General features: G+C 24.4%; 1 protein-coding gene across 2 annotated transcripts; it reads right to left on the bottom strand.

Moving 5' to 3' along the window:
• Positions 1–2,361: 2,361 nt before the first annotated feature.
• Positions 2,362–17,452, bottom strand: LOC135925053 (uncharacterized). 2 transcript variants are annotated; one of them, XM_065460205.1, is made up of 9 exons: positions 17,363–17,452; positions 16,326–16,343; positions 15,105–15,119; positions 14,859–14,876; positions 13,289–13,309; positions 13,214–13,234; positions 8,405–8,419; positions 8,144–8,266; positions 2,362–2,611 (listed from the first exon to the last, which is right to left on the bottom strand). In XM_065460205.1, exons 1-9 carry the CDS (start codon positions 17,418–17,420, stop codon positions 2,403–2,405), a joined length of 498 nt encoding a protein of 165 aa, XP_065316277.1. In that variant the 5' UTR covers positions 17,421–17,452; the 3' UTR covers positions 2,362–2,402. The 2 variants fall into 2 exon arrangements, with proteins under 2 accessions (XP_065316277.1, XP_065316278.1); XM_065460206.1 differs by having other exon boundaries at positions 8,405–8,416.
• Between the last annotated feature and the right edge of the window lie 541 nt (positions 17,453–17,993).

Genomic DNA, 17,993 nt, shown 5'->3' with positions numbered 1-17,993 from the left:
AACAAACAATCAAAAAATGTTTAATCAAATTCAAAGTAAAATGTTTTGATAAGTCAATAGCAACTATAAAGATTATTTTTTTAAGGTGATTTAGATCTATTTCAATTGATGATTTAAATTGCTATAAGGATGAATGATAAATCAATGTAATAACTAAATTGATAGAAAGAGAATAAAGGTTTTTATGAGAACAGAAGATTAATCATTTTTATTTCAAAAAAGCTGAGAGACCTATTAAATGAATAAAATATAAAAGTCCAATTATATATAAAAATCAGTGGTCTGCAATACAATCAGCGTCTACATGAGCGGGAGGGGTAGGAACAGTTTGCATCCCATTTTTTTTTGGGGGGGGGGGGTAGGGGGTAGGCTGCTTTAATGGGGGTAAGATAAATTTTTTGAGGGGTTATGTATTAAATTTTGAGATGAAATAGGACAAAATTTATTGCTGTAAAAATTAATACTTTATCATAGAAATATTATAATACAATTCATCGACCAAATATATATTGCAAACAATCATACACATTGTTTTCCAAAAAAACTCATTTAAAAGGTTTAGAAATTTTAGCAAATTGTAAATAATGAAGGTTTTAATTGCATTTATTATCTAAAAAATAAATTCTCTATATTCACAAAATATCGATAGTTGGTAGTAGAGATAGATTAATTTAAGTAATCCTTTATAAATTCTCTGAAAAGAGTATCAATAAATTAAAAAGGTAAAAAAAAAATAGGAAAACACCGCCGCCGAAGGTGGTGTAATTTTTTTTAGGGGGGTAGGTAAAAGTTTTTGAAGGGGTTTGCATCCAGTGAAAATCCTGTCATGTAGGCGCTGAATACAATTATGATTTAAATTACTTTGATAGTCTCAGGCGCAGAAGATGTTCTTGTGATACACAAATTTAGTGGCAACATGCCAATGAGATTTAATGAAGATTATAAGAAAGCATATCACATTTACATATTAAACAACTCTAGACATATTATCGAAATCTCGAGGCTTAGACAATATTTCTGGCTAAGAGTTAGCCGTTTTAAAAAATCGGCTCAAAAGGAGCCGTTTAACAACATTATTTTTATATTAGTGAATAAAATAAACTTAAAAACGATAATAGGAGTATATTTTTCCATAGTCGCGTTTACTAGAGGATGTATATTTTCTAAATCATTTTTTTTTAAAACTTATCGATTTATTTTCCTTAACATTTGAAGCTATTTACATTTTTTAAAATGATTTATAATATTATCTAAAATATTATTACGCGAGCCAGGAATTCGTTAATAGATGCCCAAACATTTTTTGCAATCCAAATCTCCCAGGCTTGCTTAATATTTTTTGGTTTTAAAATATTAGGTTTTTAAAAAAATCGAACCGTTTAACAACACTACTCAAAATGCACGCGGGAAGTAACGTAATTTTTGTAAAATGTTTTTGCTATTCTCCAACTCTGATTACAGATCACATATGTAGAAAAGTGTATATTTATAAATGAAATCATTTATACTTTATTTTTATTGTATTTTTAGATTTTATATCAAACGTTATTTTAGAAAAAAAAATAATAAACAGAGAAAGCGACTTGTTTCTTGAAAAATTTTTAAAATAAATTTATTTGACAAAATATAATGATATCATGTTTAAAATTTTAAGCCCAACCAAGATCCGCTCAAAATTTTTAAAAAATTTATCCTAACCCAGCCCGAACCGAAATTATTTTTAAGAATAGACCGGCCGGGCCGTGATTTCCAGATATCTTCTAATTTTAACTAAATTGTGGCTCCGTGGCCACACAAATGACATAATATATACCTAGACCGATAAGTCATTTATTAAAATGCATTTTTGAAAAGTTATTGAATGCAAATCAGCTGGTAAAACGCCGTGTTGCTTCCCATGTAAATATATTTGCATGGGAAGGAAACTATGTTGTCACCAGCTTTTCTATTGATAAGTATATAAATGAATGATCAAACTTGGTAGAAAAATATCATTGATTCCATATATAAACAATAATTTTTTGGTTCACTTATCACATTATTATTTTCTCTACACGCACAAATAATGATAAAGACATCTCGTTTTCTCGCATTCTTAAGCTTCAAATATCCCCGAACCATAATATTTTGTTGAAAATATTCAAACTATTTTATTTAATATTATTTATAATGTAATTCAATTTTTTTGGTCATTATATATATAGCGCCCCTAAAGAAATAATAATATATTTGTAAAGATAAAATAAATTTGGTTAAGAACCCCCTTTTTAAAAAAAAATTTCTTTATATCACAATTAATTTTTTCAATAAAAAAAATAACAGCAATTTACATTATGTTATTAAATTATAGGTTACAAAATAGTATTGTATTGGTGTATTAGTTATTAAAAATTAGTAATGTTTTATTGACAATAAGCGTCTAAATTTGTATCTGCATCAACAAACATAGCTGAGCAAGTTCCATTGCAATATTCAGGCGTGCAAATTATGCGTGAGACGTTACAAGAAGTGACTGTTTTGCAGAGATTGCTACAGTTGTCGAGCTTAGAGTCCTCGCAAAACCCAAGATGTTTACTGATAATAAAATTCTGAGTATATTGACTATGACCAACTATTGTAATAAAAAAAGGTTGCATTATCATGGATTGAATAAATGGGTAAGAAAATAGTTTAAAATAAATAAGACTTCAATTTCTTAGTATATATATATCAGACATCTGCAGGTACCATTTAAAAGGCCCTACCTGGCTTTTTTTAAAAAAATTTGCCCATTTTTAAAGATACATTACTATAATTTTTAATTTTTATAGTTAATAATGACAATTTAAAATATACACCTGGCCCGAGTATTTTTTTTTTAAATATATATTTAGGCCAGGCCTGAGTTATATTTTCTTCACTCGGCAGGCCAAGGACCTCGTGTGACGTGTTTAGGGGGCACCAAACTGAAGATGTCACCAAATCCTCCTTTGCTATCCAAGAACTCTCTTTTTGCGAATAATATATGTTTCTTAAATGTTTTAATACTAATTCATATCTATACAACATACTGTATATAATACAGATACAATATATATAATATTAATATTCAACATATCAATAGACTTAGGATTTTAAATAATAGTGCTCGATGTTGATGCGCTATGTTTATGATGTTCATTCTCATAAATTGGCCTGTTTTAAATAGGAAATTTTCCAACCAAATAAGTTGAGGACTATAATAAAATAATTTTTATTGCACTCTTAAACAAAGATTTCTGGTGTGTAAATTTAAATTATGGCATAAAAATATATATTAATTAGCCTCCTTTGAGTTTGATTTTCTTTAGAAACATATAAAATACCTTATTAAACATAATATATATCATCTTTCACTATCTTGTAATCTAATATTGTTGACTGTTTCTTCAGAGATCCATTTCAACAAACATGGGTTTATAATCCTAATATAACATTTTGAATTTGATTTTCAGTAGATTCATCTTTAGGTATTTTTTTTTAAATATATCATCATAACCTGAGTACACTATTATTGAGCTATCCTATAATAAGACAAAGATTTTTAAACAGTGAAAGAATTTAACCTCTCCCAATGTTTGTGCCTATTTTAAAGATGAATTGCCTGGATTTCCCGGAATTAATTTCCAAAGAAAAATAAATTATTAAATAAAGAATCATTTGATTAAATAATATAGAAATTTATATTTAATCTTCTTTTTTTCTAAAATATTGATTTTTGCAAATATAATTTATTATATTGAAAAAAAATAAAATTAACGGGTTAATTAAAGTGTGCCTTTGTCCCGCGCTTCCTTGTTTTTCAATATCAATTTTAATCTCGAATAGTTCACGAAACTGACTTTTATAATATAGTATCGATATACAAATCACTTTGTCAAACGGCTCGTTTTGAGCCGATTTTTCAAAACGGCTAGCTCAATATTTTGGCTAGAAAAATATTATCTAAGCTTCGATATTTCGATAATACATGTCTAAATCTTTATTCCAACTATGAGCAAAATCTTCAGACTTGCGTAATATCTTTCTGGATGAAATATTGTGTTAGCCGTCTTTAAAAAACGAGGCGTTTAACAACATTAATCTATATTATAATTATATGTTTTTAATAAAGATTATTGTCATAATTGGGAGACTTTGATTTGTAAAATTTGATTTTTGAAAGTCAGTATGTATTGCATTTGATGAGTCATTTTTATTTTTATAATTTTATGTTTTAGTTAAATTGGTGAGTCATTGTTATTTTTATAATTTTATGTTTTAGTTTAATCGCGTTAACATTTTATTTTTAGATTAATAAAAGTTAATTATTGTAAAGTCATTATGATGATGGGGTTTAATTATTTATTTGTGATGATTATTGCTTCCCTATAAAGGGAAGCGAAAATTGTAAATAATCAATTCATTTTTTTTTTGAATTCATTTTATTTTTGAATTCAATTTTTTTTTTGAATTAATTTATTTTTAACAATTTTTTTCGTTTTAATTATTATTATTAAATTATTATAAAATTATATGAATTTTTAAAAAAGTTAGGATAGCTTCTTAGGGAATAGGCTTCCAATGAAATTGATAAAATTCAATTTATGAATAGCAATGGAGAGTTTTTGCCTAAGGTAAAAACCTTCCTTGGGTTCATCAGTGATACGAATAAGGGAACCGAGTTCCATGTATGTAGAGAAGATTGTATGTATAAAAATGTGTTCATTGGATACTTCCGAATATCCATTAATTTTGGATAGCTCTTTGATATCCAAGATGCTTGTTATAAGATTTGTAGGGGCTAGGAGATCTATACAAGAAATTGAATTCTCTTCCAAAAAATCTGGATATTGCCATCTGGAAGTTAAATCTAAAAAGACGACTAGGGTTGGATTGGGAATATGAGCAGATTAGAGGCCACCTTGAATAATACCATTACAATAATTGTTTCTAAGAATAAGCCCTTTGGAGTAACGATAGTGCAGACTATGTCGTCCCTTTAGGCCAACAGGATATATCTAGAGCTAAGGTAAGGTTGGGTAATTGAACCATTGAAACGGATTCCAATGGCATGAGTGAGTTCATTTTTGGTAAGTTGTAATTGAAGATTAACAGATGGGATAGCCTTAAGGAACTCGGGGCCAAAGTCATTTAGAAGTGACAAAAAGAAACGACGATTTTAGGATTGCATGCTTGATAGAAGAGTTTCGACGCAACAGGCAAAAACTCGAATGTCCTATTCCTTTTGTTTGCAAGTAGCAGGTAAAGGAGTGTCAATTCGAGATCTCCATATAATGCCTTAGTGTACGTCGAATCGTCCACAGGAGATTGAGCGGATAGGTTTTGTTAATAAGCAAAACTTGAATGAAAAGTAGTTAAAACCAAACCAGAAGGAGATCTGATGCCAAGACCGCCAAATTTTGTTGGGAGAAAAGCTTAAGCAGAAGCAATTTTTCCGAACTTTAGGTTTAGGATCTCTTTGGAAAGTTACTTGATTCCCGTTTAAATACATTTATAGACCAGGATATTTAAAAACTGCATTAGTCCTTAGAGCTTAAAGAAGGCGCGATATATTATAAATGTTTTATCAACAATAGGTATAGATGTAAGTGAGTTAAAACCATAGAATAGACTGCTTAACGATTAGAAAAATAAGGTTAAATATTTCATGTATTTATGAAAATACGCATATAAATATAAGTTGCAAGATATAAAATTTACCAAAAAGATACAATATTAAATAATTAACTATTGTTTACATATACAGAGTTGCAGGTGTTTTATTTGGTGATACATTAAAAACAAAGACTATTAAGTGGTATAATAAATAGGTTTGAAGTGTTTTAAAAACAGAAATACCTCATTTATGTATTAAGAAAAATATTTATTAATTAAATAGAAATCTCTCATAAAACTTTTTAATTACAAAAAAATAATTTTTTAAATTTAAAATGTTTAATATTAATAATATTTTATCCAATAATACCAATAATAGTTTTAGAAATTCCTCTTTATTTAATAATAATTCCTTTTTATCTAATTATTCCTTTTCCATTCCAACATTTTCGCAATCTGCCATATGTGCCAATTATACTATAATAAACCCTATAAACTAACCGGCAATTCAAAACCCAAAAAGGAAATATAATTGTTGGAATAAAGAGAAAATTAATATAGTAACAAAGTTGTTATCCCATCCCGATATGGAGAGAATGAAAATAAAGGATATTGCTAAACATATTGATATGTCAATCGCCTCGGTAAACAAATTAAGGCAAGAACCTCTCCAGAATTTATAGCAGGACTTGAAGCAATATCAAATCCAAAAAAAAGGATGCAAAAAAAGACACATCTGAGATCGAAAGAAAGGTGATAAATCTTTTAATGGATAACAACACGTCTACTATCAAAGATATCATAAAAAATTTGCCTCCAGGTTTCTTAAAAAATGAGGGTACCATCCGAAAATATATTTTAAAAAATAGGATGGTCTAAAAAATGGGCTGGGAAAGAGCCCAATCGACGAAATACACCAGGAGCAATTCGTATTCGTCAGTCTTATTGCCTTAAAATGATAAACATTCCTATGGAAAAAATGTTTTTTCTGGATGAAACTGGCATAAACACATGTCATACCTGTGTATACTTGGGCCCTCCCCCCACAATGTCACACCAACTGTGATAGTTCCACCTTCCAAAGGCTAGAACGTTAGCATTTTATATAGGATAGGAATTAGGTGCCTTATAACCTATTGAATTATTGAAGGACCTTATAATGGGGTGCTTTTTCTTGATTATCTGAGAGAATTAGTAACAATTCTTACAAATGATGCAATTATCATTATGGATAATGCCGCAATACACAAGTGGCATCTTATCGGTAGCTATAAAAATCGAATTGAATATCTTCCGCCATATTCACCTCAATTAAATCCTATTGAAAACTTTTTCGCAAATATAGGTCTATCTCTATACCAAGGCCAAACAATAGAGATAAATCGTAAAAAATGTTACTTCGATATTAAATCGGTATATACCGTACGATTTTACAAACATTTATAATCATATGCATGATTTTTTGGAACTTGGTTATCGGGGACAACTAATCAATTAAAAGTAATATAAATTTATTTATACAATATTTTAAATATATATTTATCTTTTCTCTATTTATATAAAATAAAGATGCAAATTTCGGAACACTCAAACAACTAAACGGAATACAATTTTAAAATATAATATTTTCTCACAAAATTAAATCATTATGTAAATTATTATATGTGTTTGTACTTGTAATTATAAATTATTATAATATATAAAAATAAAATATTCAACTATATTTGAAGAAAAAAAATATTAGAAATTTATATTTTCTAAATTTAAAAAATAAATATTTTAATAATTGGTTTGCTATTCAAAAAAAAATTTTTATATTTCGTTCTTCCGAAAAAAGAATGGCATTTACATTTATTATAAAATTTTTAATTCCGATTTTTTTAAATTAAAATAAGGTTTATAAAAAATTTCAAAAAAAATCACTTAAACTATTTTTTTCCTAATACATAAATGAGGTATTTCTGTTTTTTAACACTTCAAGTATCACCAAATAAAACACCTGCAACCCTGTATAAAAATATAAAAGATTAAATATAAATATTAAACAATTTTTATATTAATGATATTTAATAAGAAAATAACAAAAAAATCCTCGCAAGATGGAGTATTTTTAAAAAATTGATTTATATATCGGAAAAATAATAAAAATATATAAAAAAGAAGACAAATAAAGTATTATGCACATTTAACAATAATAGTAGCTTAATTTACAATAAAATATGAATATATATTTTATAATATAAATATTATAAAATGACATAAATTTAAAATTAATGTAAAATTTTTTTTGTTCAGCATAAATAAGGATATATCTTTTCCATATGTATGAGCATATTTATATATTTTTTGTTTTTACTAATAATTACGTTCTTAAATTTTCTTAAACATTTATTGGGATGTAATCTTAGGGCGTTTCTTATAACTCTTAATTGGAATAATAAATAAAATCTAAATAAAAAAATGGGTTTCCATTCTAGCGGGGTATTCATAAAAAATAATTATATATATATTATTTAAATTAACAAACTTTTAGGGGCTCCGAATTTTTTTAAACCAGTTAAATAGGATCCTAAAGCTAAAACATTTTGAAAAAATGTAGCTAAAACTCCCGCAGCAGGTTCTAAAGGGGTAGCTGCTAAAGTGGTATAATCTGAATAAACAGTTACATTTTTAAAGCTTTATTGTAATGAATATAGTTTTAAAATATAATATTCTAAGTTATCGCATAGGATTAGAATCCTGTTATTATATTAGCTATCTAAAATTATAAAATAACATTTAAATTTACTCTTCGGTGATCCTGCTATTTGTTTTAAAAAAAAGATGAAAATTAATAATGATAATTGTATTCATTTAAATTTAGCTCTATTCGCTTTTACTTAATAGTTCTTAGATAAAAATTCATAAATTCGAATGAAGACGTAGAAAATAAAAGTTAAAAAATTATAAACGCTTAAACTTAAAAATAAAATAATTTGGCCATAAAAAAAAATCGATCTTTTAGTTTGGCTTATTTATTTTGCTTATTAAAAGCCCCCCCCCCCCTTCTCCCCTAAAAATTTTTTATATTAATATTATATTATTTGCTACAAAAATATAAGGAAGCTTGCTGAGTAAGAGTTTGTTTTTCGTGACAAAATTTGAGGGACATTTACTTTATAATGAGTTATAAACCGATTATACAGTTTATATTTGAATTTATGTATTAGAAATTGTCAATATAGTTAAGTCATAATAAATTTATCAAACTTAAGATATTCTTAAATAACTCCTAGAATAATTTTTACGAAAATATTTAATTATCTCCCCAATATTACCTGAGAAAACGTTCATTTAAAAATAGCGTTGACAGTCTTAAATTTTTTAACCATTTAAAATTTGATATATATCAAAAAAATATTGGAAGTATAGATTAACGCACAAAAATATTCTAGAGAATTAGATGGGAAAATATTAGTATGGGTCTATTCATTATTTTGGAAATGGCAGAGTTTTCTGATTCAATTTTTTGGGTGTATTATTATAATATGTGGTATAAGTTTGCATGAAAATTTTAATATTTGTGTATATTTTTTCATTCTTAAATATTCAAAAAATAGGAAAGGGAGAAATAAATCAACTTAAAAATGGTTAATTAATATTTTCTCTATAAAATATTTAAATTTATTTGGCGGGTAAGTAGTTCCAAATTATTCAATTTACAAGTAGAATAATATTATTAAAATAATTATACGACAAATAAAAAATATATTATCCTATTGGAATAATTCAAAATTTTGTTAATTTTCAATATTTCTTAATGAATTATATATACTTTGTAGGAAACACGTTTTTAAATTTAGAAAATTGTTGTAAAATAGTATTATTACATTCTATATAATTTTATCTAATATAAAATGACAATCAAATATGTATAAATAAATATCATAGATTCATAGATAATATGTTTAATTTTATATAATATTTTATTACAATATTATATGTTATACATATCAAACATCAATATGATGTCATTCATTTTTTCGATTTATTTAAACCATAGAAAGAAGTTGGAATTCACTTTGTCATAAACTGAATGTATCTTTGTGATACAATAAAATTATTCGTAGATTATATGTTTAATTTAATATATTATTTTATGACAATATTATATGTTACACATATCAAACATCAATATGATGTCAATTTTCGATTTATTTAAACCGAAGAAAGAAGTTGGAATTCACTTTGTCATAAACTAGATGTATCATTGTGATACAATAAAATTTTAGTCATTGATATTTTCGATTTTAATGATTATATGCATTTTCTTTCTGCGGCAGCAATGAATCTCTTATTTGATTCACTATATATGTATTTTAAAAAAAAGATATAAATATCAATTATTTTATTTGAATTAAAATGTTATTAGTGTTAAAACAAAATAACAAAATTAATAAAAATATTTTAAAAATAAAAATAAATAAATGCCAAAGGTGAGAGAAATGATTAATAAAAAAAAGTCAGTCAGTCTATAGATATTTTTTTAAATGGGTATTTTAAAAAATTTAGGAGTTTTATGGGAATTTTAAATTAAAAAAGTATATAGACATTATGCAAATTATATAAAATACAATTAAACAGTTTATTTATATTTTTATATAATTTGCATACATAAAACTTAATTCAAATTTTGAGCTGCTTTTTCGCGAATTTTATTTTAGAGGCATAGCTCATGAAAAAAATGAAAACAGTGATAATATGATTTAAAAATATGCATATTTTTTAAAAATGCGCCTCCTTACACAGGCCCTTCCCTGTAAAAATTTATAATTATTGTCCGATTTCAAAGTTTTATATATGGAACTTAATTCACTTATTAATCATTAATATATTGTTAATTTGAAATTTAGTTATACTAAAAAATACATTCCTTTTTTAGATAATTTGAAATTTGGTATTGTAGTTGGCGTGGCTAAAATAAATATTAAAATGTAATTTTGCCTTAAAATTAAATTAAATATTTTAAAAAATATCAAAGCGTGAGTTATTTTATGTGATAAATATTAAATATTTTTCTTTGGTTAAAATCTTTTGAATAATCATGCTTCCCTTAAATAACTGAAAAAATTTTCAATTAAAGAGATAAAATTATTACAATTGCAAATGAAAATAATGTGTTATTTCAATTGCTAATTGTATTTCATTTTTTTCAGTTTCCATTTAATAATAATAATAGCACTTATAAGTAGAGGAGAGATAAAATTAAGAAATAAATATTAACTTAGTTTATAACCATTATTCTAAATTCCAAGCGATATTGTTAAAAAAAACCTGAAAAAATTTGTATAAATAAAAAATCTCAATAAAAATCTAGGTAATTTTTTAATAAAAAACTCGGGGTAATTTTTATTAATATTTTTTTTATAAAATAATAAATATGCGATATTATGGATATGGATGGAAATTTTTTGATGTAATAATAATTCAAACAAAGTAATTTCACATAAAAAATGGAAAGGTGTGTGCTATAGAGATCTGCAAAAGTAGGCCCGACCCGTAGCCAGGCTCGGGTTTATTTTTTTAAAAATAAATCTGGTTCGATCTGGGCCGGGTCTAATATTTTTTTTTAAAAATCGGGCCGGGTCGGGTTGAGCTGGAATTTTTTAATATATATAAATTTATCAATTTTATGTTGAATTTTTAATGTAAAATAAAAATATTAGATTTTATTTATAGAAACTAGACGCCATATAACATATATCATTTATTTTGAGTAATTATAAAAATTAATTTTTATGTTTAAATAAATTCGGGCTAGGCTGGTAAATTATTTTTTAAAAAATTTCGGGCCGGACCGGGCTTGAAAGATTAGGCCCTATGCAGATCACTAGTGTGCTATAAATGCTATTAAGTTAGGACTACAATTTTTTTTATAAAGTTTCTGCTATGATTGACCGAGTAATGATCATTTTCAGATTGTTATAACGTGAATAAATATTAAATTTAAAGATTTATGCGATAGCATATTTATTATTTTTAAATAAAAAAAAATTTTTTTTTTAAAGGAAATAAAACTCGCTATATATTTAAATATCCACAATAAAAGATTTAGCTAAGTTATTAATTGTTTCTAAAATAAAGAGACTATAAAGTATATAATATATATTTAAAAAGATTAGAGCATTTTTTTTAGAATTTTTTTTAAAAATGTACATTAGAATTGAAAGTAGTCTTAAAAAATTCTAGCCAGATTAATATTAACTAAACCTCGGGATCCCATTCAGAGTTGCTCATATCTTTTTCCCCTCTATGACAAGATTTCCTAGGTTTAATAGATATTATTTTGGTCAAAATCTTGATTTAACCATTTTTAAAAAACGGTTAAATTGATCCGTTTATTTATTAGAAATTATAAAGTCTGCAATTTTTTGTTTGTCCGTAATAGGCTTAGCCATTGTGGCTAATTTAAATATATAAAAACATATTATACTAAGCTAATAAGCAATCTCAATAAAACTTTATGCCAGGTATATTAGGAATGTTTAAAATATCAGTTTCTCCTTCAAATGCCATCAAACAATTTCTCATAATATTTTTTGGAAATTCGGTTAACAATTTCTATCTAGGTAGAATTTAATATCAATCGTATTTGCCTATATGTTATTTAGTTATTTTTAAATGGATTTTACGCGAAAAGCATAAAAACCCATAAATGCCAAAAATTTTGATGTATTTTCTTTCTGCGGCAGCAATGAATCTATTTTTATATAATTTACATTAATAATATCTGTTTCATATTTTTACTGCTTATCGAATTTGTATTTTAGAAATAAATGACAAAAAATTAGCGCATGAAAAAAAAAGTGATAATATGATTACCCCATCCCCTTCCTCTGTAAAAATCCCTTATTGTATGATTTTGACTTAAGTTTTAGTTATAGAAATTAATTCACTCAGCAATATAAGTCATTAATATAATATAAATTTACGAAATTTAGTCTTACTAAATAATGCATTCTTTTAGAGACAAATTGAAATTTGCATGACCTAGTAATGTAATTTTGGGGCTAAAATTTAAAATATAATTTTACCTTAAAATATAAAATATAAAGGGAAATTTCAAAGCGTGAGTTATTTTAAATTATAAATATATCAAATCTTTTTCTTAGGTTAAAAACTTTTGAATTTTATTTCCCTTAAATAACTGAAACTTAAACAAATTTCTCGTAATCAATTAAAAAAAATTAAATTATTTCAATTGGGATTGGAATTAAAATAATGTGTTGCTTTTCAATATTAGTATTTCATTTTTTTCAGTTGCTATCTAATAATAATTAGAATACAATAAGTAGAGGAGAGAAATAAAATTAAGAAATGACTATTAACTTAGTTTTATAACCATCTTTTGAATTCCAAATTCACGTATTGAATTAATATTGTATATATTAATTTTCAATTAAATCAATCTTAAATTGATCTCCACAAGATTTGGATTCTACGTAGTCTCAAATTTTAAATAAATTAAAACTACCGAAGGGATGGGTGCTAGAAAATATTATTTAATTTTCCCAAAATACTACAATTTTATAATTATTCTAGTATGGAAATAATGTACTTTTCTTCTGGGCATAGTCTTCTAAAAAGGATAGGAATTTTAGTCATCATTACTTTTCGAATAATTATTTATTACCTATTATTTCAGTTAGCTTTCCTGCGAATAATTTTAAATATATATAATTGTAGAAAGTTATAAATTCATAATATAGATATAAACTTAAGGTGTGTAATAGAATAGGGCCCTGTTAGCAATTAAATTTAATAGTTCTCAATTATTCTAAAATTTGAATGAGTTTTAGAAGATTTTTCTAAGCATATATATATAATAGTTAAATATAATTAAAATGGGGTTATTTAAAAGAAATTCCATTAATATAAACAAGGTTTAAATTTAACCAATCAAAAAGTATCTTTCCCCAGGTTGGACTCATTTTATCCCAAAAAAAGTTAAATTTATTTTGAGAATAAAATATAAAATATTTTTCATTATGATAATTATTAGTCTCTTAAGATCCTTTTCGTTAACCTTGTATATAATCCCTTCTATTATGAGGATCATTTTGATTATTCAAACAATGACATTAGTATATTAGTTTAGTCTGACGATTCATTGATTAAAGTTTTAGATAGGAGTCAGCTGAAGGCTCATTTTGGGTCTATTGATAATTGTTAAACTATGTATGTCGTATTGGGATATAGAACTCATTGGGAATAAAATCTCTCAATTTTAAATAATTTACTGAGGCCATTTTTAAATTTGAAAATAACCAGAGATGTATTTCAACATGTATAGAGTACCCACACTGTCAAAGATATTTTGAAATACTTTTAATTTGTATCTATTTTCTATATTTATTTTTTATCTAAATTATAAACACAAAGGCATATTGTTAAAATTGATTGAAATTTATAAGGAAGGTATTCTAGACATGCTGGAATAACAATATAGTTTATATTGGCAGTATCCACCTAATATTCAAAAATGGGTACTTTAAAAATTATTCTCCTATGTTTTAAAATAAATGAGAATCATACACATTCTAGGCATAACGTGCAGGCCAGGTCCTTCGTCACGGGTGTAAAATATTTTTAAAAAATCCCTTGGCAGGGCCGCATCACATCTCATATATTTACTTTTTATTATCTTTAAAAAAAATATTATTCAAATTGATTTATTCAAATAATCAACATTTTAGGTGATATTTAATCAAATTAAAAGCAACAGAACTAAATATTTAAAATATTTATTTTATAATTTTAGATAATTATCATTATCTCTCAGAATAACTGACATTTATATAATAGACTATATTAAATTATTAGGAGAACAGTAAATAAGGGAATTACCATCGACCAGTCGAAAGTGATATGATTCAAACCCACTCCTTTTACGACAAATGGGGAGATAAGATTTGAAAAGATAAGGATTTCATATGAAAAACAATTCATAAAATGCCAAAGGAATATTAAAAATTTTTTAAAAATCCAAAGCTGTAGAAAAAAATTTTGCCCACCCTTACTAAATGTTTTTCAAAGAAATTTATGCCAAAATATTTTGTTTTTCGGATCGGACTGGGATAATTTTTCTTAAATCTAGCTTGGGCCCAGCCATGGTGCCTCTGATCTCTGATATATGGTCAATTTTATAATAATAAGATATATATTCCCTCTTACACCAATAATGTAAAATCAAAATTTATTACTTAATTTCGAAATACTGTCTAAAATAAAACATAAATTATTAGTTCAGGAATTTATAAAGATATTTCTTATGTTTCTACTTATTCAATACAAATTAGTTACAGATGAGACTTATCGCAAATAAGTTAAGTCTACTATAAACAAATTAATAAATCTTTAAACCTAAAAATTTTAATATAAAATTGTATTAATAAAATTTAAATATCCGCCAATGTTCAAACTAGATACGCAAAATCAAAATGCATTACTTTCCGAAATATCCTCTAAAATAAAACATGCTTTTAGAAGGATTTATAATTATATTTCTTATGTTTTTATATTCAACACAAATTTATAGCAGAAAAGTCTAATTTATCGCAATTTCTATAAAAAAGTGAACAAATCATTAAACCTAAAAAATTATAAAATTGTATTCCTAAAATAATATTTATCAATATTCAAACTAGTAAACGGTAATTATTATAAATCATTAATTACATAATAATCAATGTATGTCTTATATTATAAATAATAAAATTATTAAAAAATAATTGCCGCGGAATAATTCTTATATATAATTATTTTGATATTATGAATAATTATCATATTGAAATCTACAAATTTTTTAATGCTAGCAACAAATTTTTAAAAAAAATTTCCTCAAATTATTTATCAGATTTTCAATATAAAAAACTAAAAACTGACAAAGAAAATGAATTATGAATTACAATGAGCCATAAATACTCTTTAGAAAAGCAAAAAAGACATAGTAATAACACGATATTATATCTTTATTTAGAAAACTTTGCAAATAATGTAAGCTGCTTTTATTCCTCCTTATCATTAAATCATAAAAGTGTTAAAAAATAATCCTGTTTAATTCAAACAAAGGTTAAAATGAACCGAACTAAGAATGCTGTAGGAATCATATGCATTCGATTATGAATGTGAAGAATAATTTATTCTTAGAACAGCGATTTCCATAGAACATTTTTAAAAGATCTTAGCAAATGGTACGAGGTAGTGCTTCATCCATCCCTAAAAGATTTGAACAACTTCAAACTCAATCCGAATATTTAAAATTAAATTGATGAGCCACAATTCTATTAAATATTAGAGAACTTTTAGAGCCAATTCTTAAATAAACAATTAGTTATAAATAGAAAAATTAAAATTGATACTAAATTATTTTTTATTAGTAAAATTCACCTAATATTTTGAATTGAGCTTCTAAAATATTATCAATTCCAAATAATTTAATAAATAAAACCTTCTGATTTTTTTTTTCAAATAAAGAAGATTATTTCGGTAGTTAGTTCAATTTTTTTTATAAAATTATTGTAACAAAGTTCATTTACTCAATTAAAAAATAATGATTTTTAAAGTTTTCTCGAAATTTTAATGTACATTATTTATATAGGAAACTATGGGTGTACAATTATTTGAATATATTTGTTAATTATTATATTTGAATAGAAAAGCCACATTACCTTTGTTTGTAGATCTGCCTAAAATAAAAGAGAATTTGAATATTAATTACTTGAAAATGAATATATTCTTTTTTAAAAGCTAGAGCAATCTCAGCCAAAATAACAAGATTTTCCTTTAAAAACAAAAGAACCAATAAGTAAGGAAGGTAAATATTGATTTATTTTAGTATTTTATTCGAGTCATTTTTTAAATTTTGTTTATTTTAAAGATATTTAATAACACAAGAATAGATTATTAAAATATCATCAATATTATTTTCCTTATTACTGCTGCTTGTAATGTAAACATAGCTTTTTTTAAACCCGTCATCTTTTTTGTCCAAAACAGTTGCTAACTTTAAAAAATTTTAAATTTATCTCTAATAATGCATTTCAGTATTACAAACAAAATTATTGCCTAATTACATTGAAATATTGCTTATTTTCATATAAAATATCTTAAATTATTTCTTATTAATATTATATAATTACTTAATATTATGTTATATTTCCATTCGTATTATTTCAGTATAATTATGTATAAAATGTTATTGCGGGCTTGGGATTTTTTTAAATTAAATGAGGGCCGGATCTAACCTAGGCCTATAGAATTTCTTGCTAAGGTCTGGGCAGGGCCTAATCAAAAAATCAAGGCTCTTAAAGGTATCTGATTTAGAGTTAGAGTGAATTCATAAATATATAATTAATATTAATTAGCTAAAATGTTTTTATTTTTTTGTAAAAAAAGATAAAGTTTTTATGATTTTGTTATTGTAGTGATGACATTTTTGGGAAATAATTCCATTTAAATTTTTTTAAAAGGATCAAATAATTGTCATTATAAAGATTTAAATATTTATTTCTAGCCTCTAAATGAATAAATATGAAAACATAGTGATGACATTTTTGGGAAATAATTCCATTTAAAGTTTTTTAAAAGGATCAAATAATTGTCATTATAAAGATTTAAATATTTATTTCTAGCCTCTAAATGAATAAATATGAAAACATATATAATGGAAATAAATATTTAAATTTATATAAATAATTTTATTTACCTTGTGACTCGCAGAAAATCAAAACTAGCAAGAGAAAAATTGGTAAAAATTTATTCATTAAAATTGATTTTAAGTAAATATTATTTTTAATTTTTAATATAATAAATTAATTTAGAAAGTTTAAAAAAATTTAAAGAAAAATTATTTAATAAAGATTTTGATAAAACGAGCTAGTATTTATAATATCCTTCAACTGAATTATTATTTTATTTATTTATTATTATTTAATTATGTAATAAAATTTTTGTTTTAATAAAAATGTTCAATCTTCCAAAAAATTCGTTGAATAAGAGATAGAGAAAAAAAAGATATTAAAAATTCTGTGAATTGATAAGGAAAAAACAAATAATATATTTTTATTTTATTATTATGTTTTGTAAAAAAAAAAAATTATTAAAAATTCTACGAATTGAGAATAAAAAACCAATAATATAATTTTATTACTGTTTATTAAATAAAATTAAAATAATTTGATTTTTTAAAAAAATAGATGATATACTCAAATTCATTTTATCGTATCATCAAGTTTTAAAAATACAAAAATGGCTAAATATTAGATTACCTAGCACTTAAAATTGGAAAACAAAACCGGAAGACTATAGGCTGGGTATAATATGGGATTTAAAAATAA

Source organism: Gordionus sp. m RMFG-2023, chromosome 2 (genome assembly GCF_954871325.1).
Source record: "Gordionus sp. m RMFG-2023 chromosome 2, tfGorSpeb1-WG-v2, whole genome shotgun sequence".
In the NCBI taxonomy this organism is placed as follows: Eukaryota; Metazoa; Nematomorpha; class Gordioida; order Chordodea; family Parachordodidae; genus Gordionus; species Gordionus sp. m RMFG-2023.
Note: the sequence above shows the minus strand (reverse complement) of the source record. Positions and strands in the feature narration are given on the sequence as shown.

Bases quoted from the DNA above. Each gene is read 5' to 3' on its own strand.
- LOC135925053 (XM_065460205.1), bottom strand. From the start codon at position 17,420: ATGAATAAATTTTTACCAATTTTTCTCTTGCTAGTTTTGATTTTCTGC. The intron at 13,235-13,288 runs GTAATAAATAAT...TATCCTTTTTAG, and splicing joins AAAGCTAACTGAAATAATAG to AAGACTATGCCCAGAAGAAA. The intron at 2,612-8,143 runs GTTTGTTAATTT...TTATTACAATAG, and splicing joins AAAATTCGGAGCCCCTAAAA to TTGGTCATAGTCAATATACT.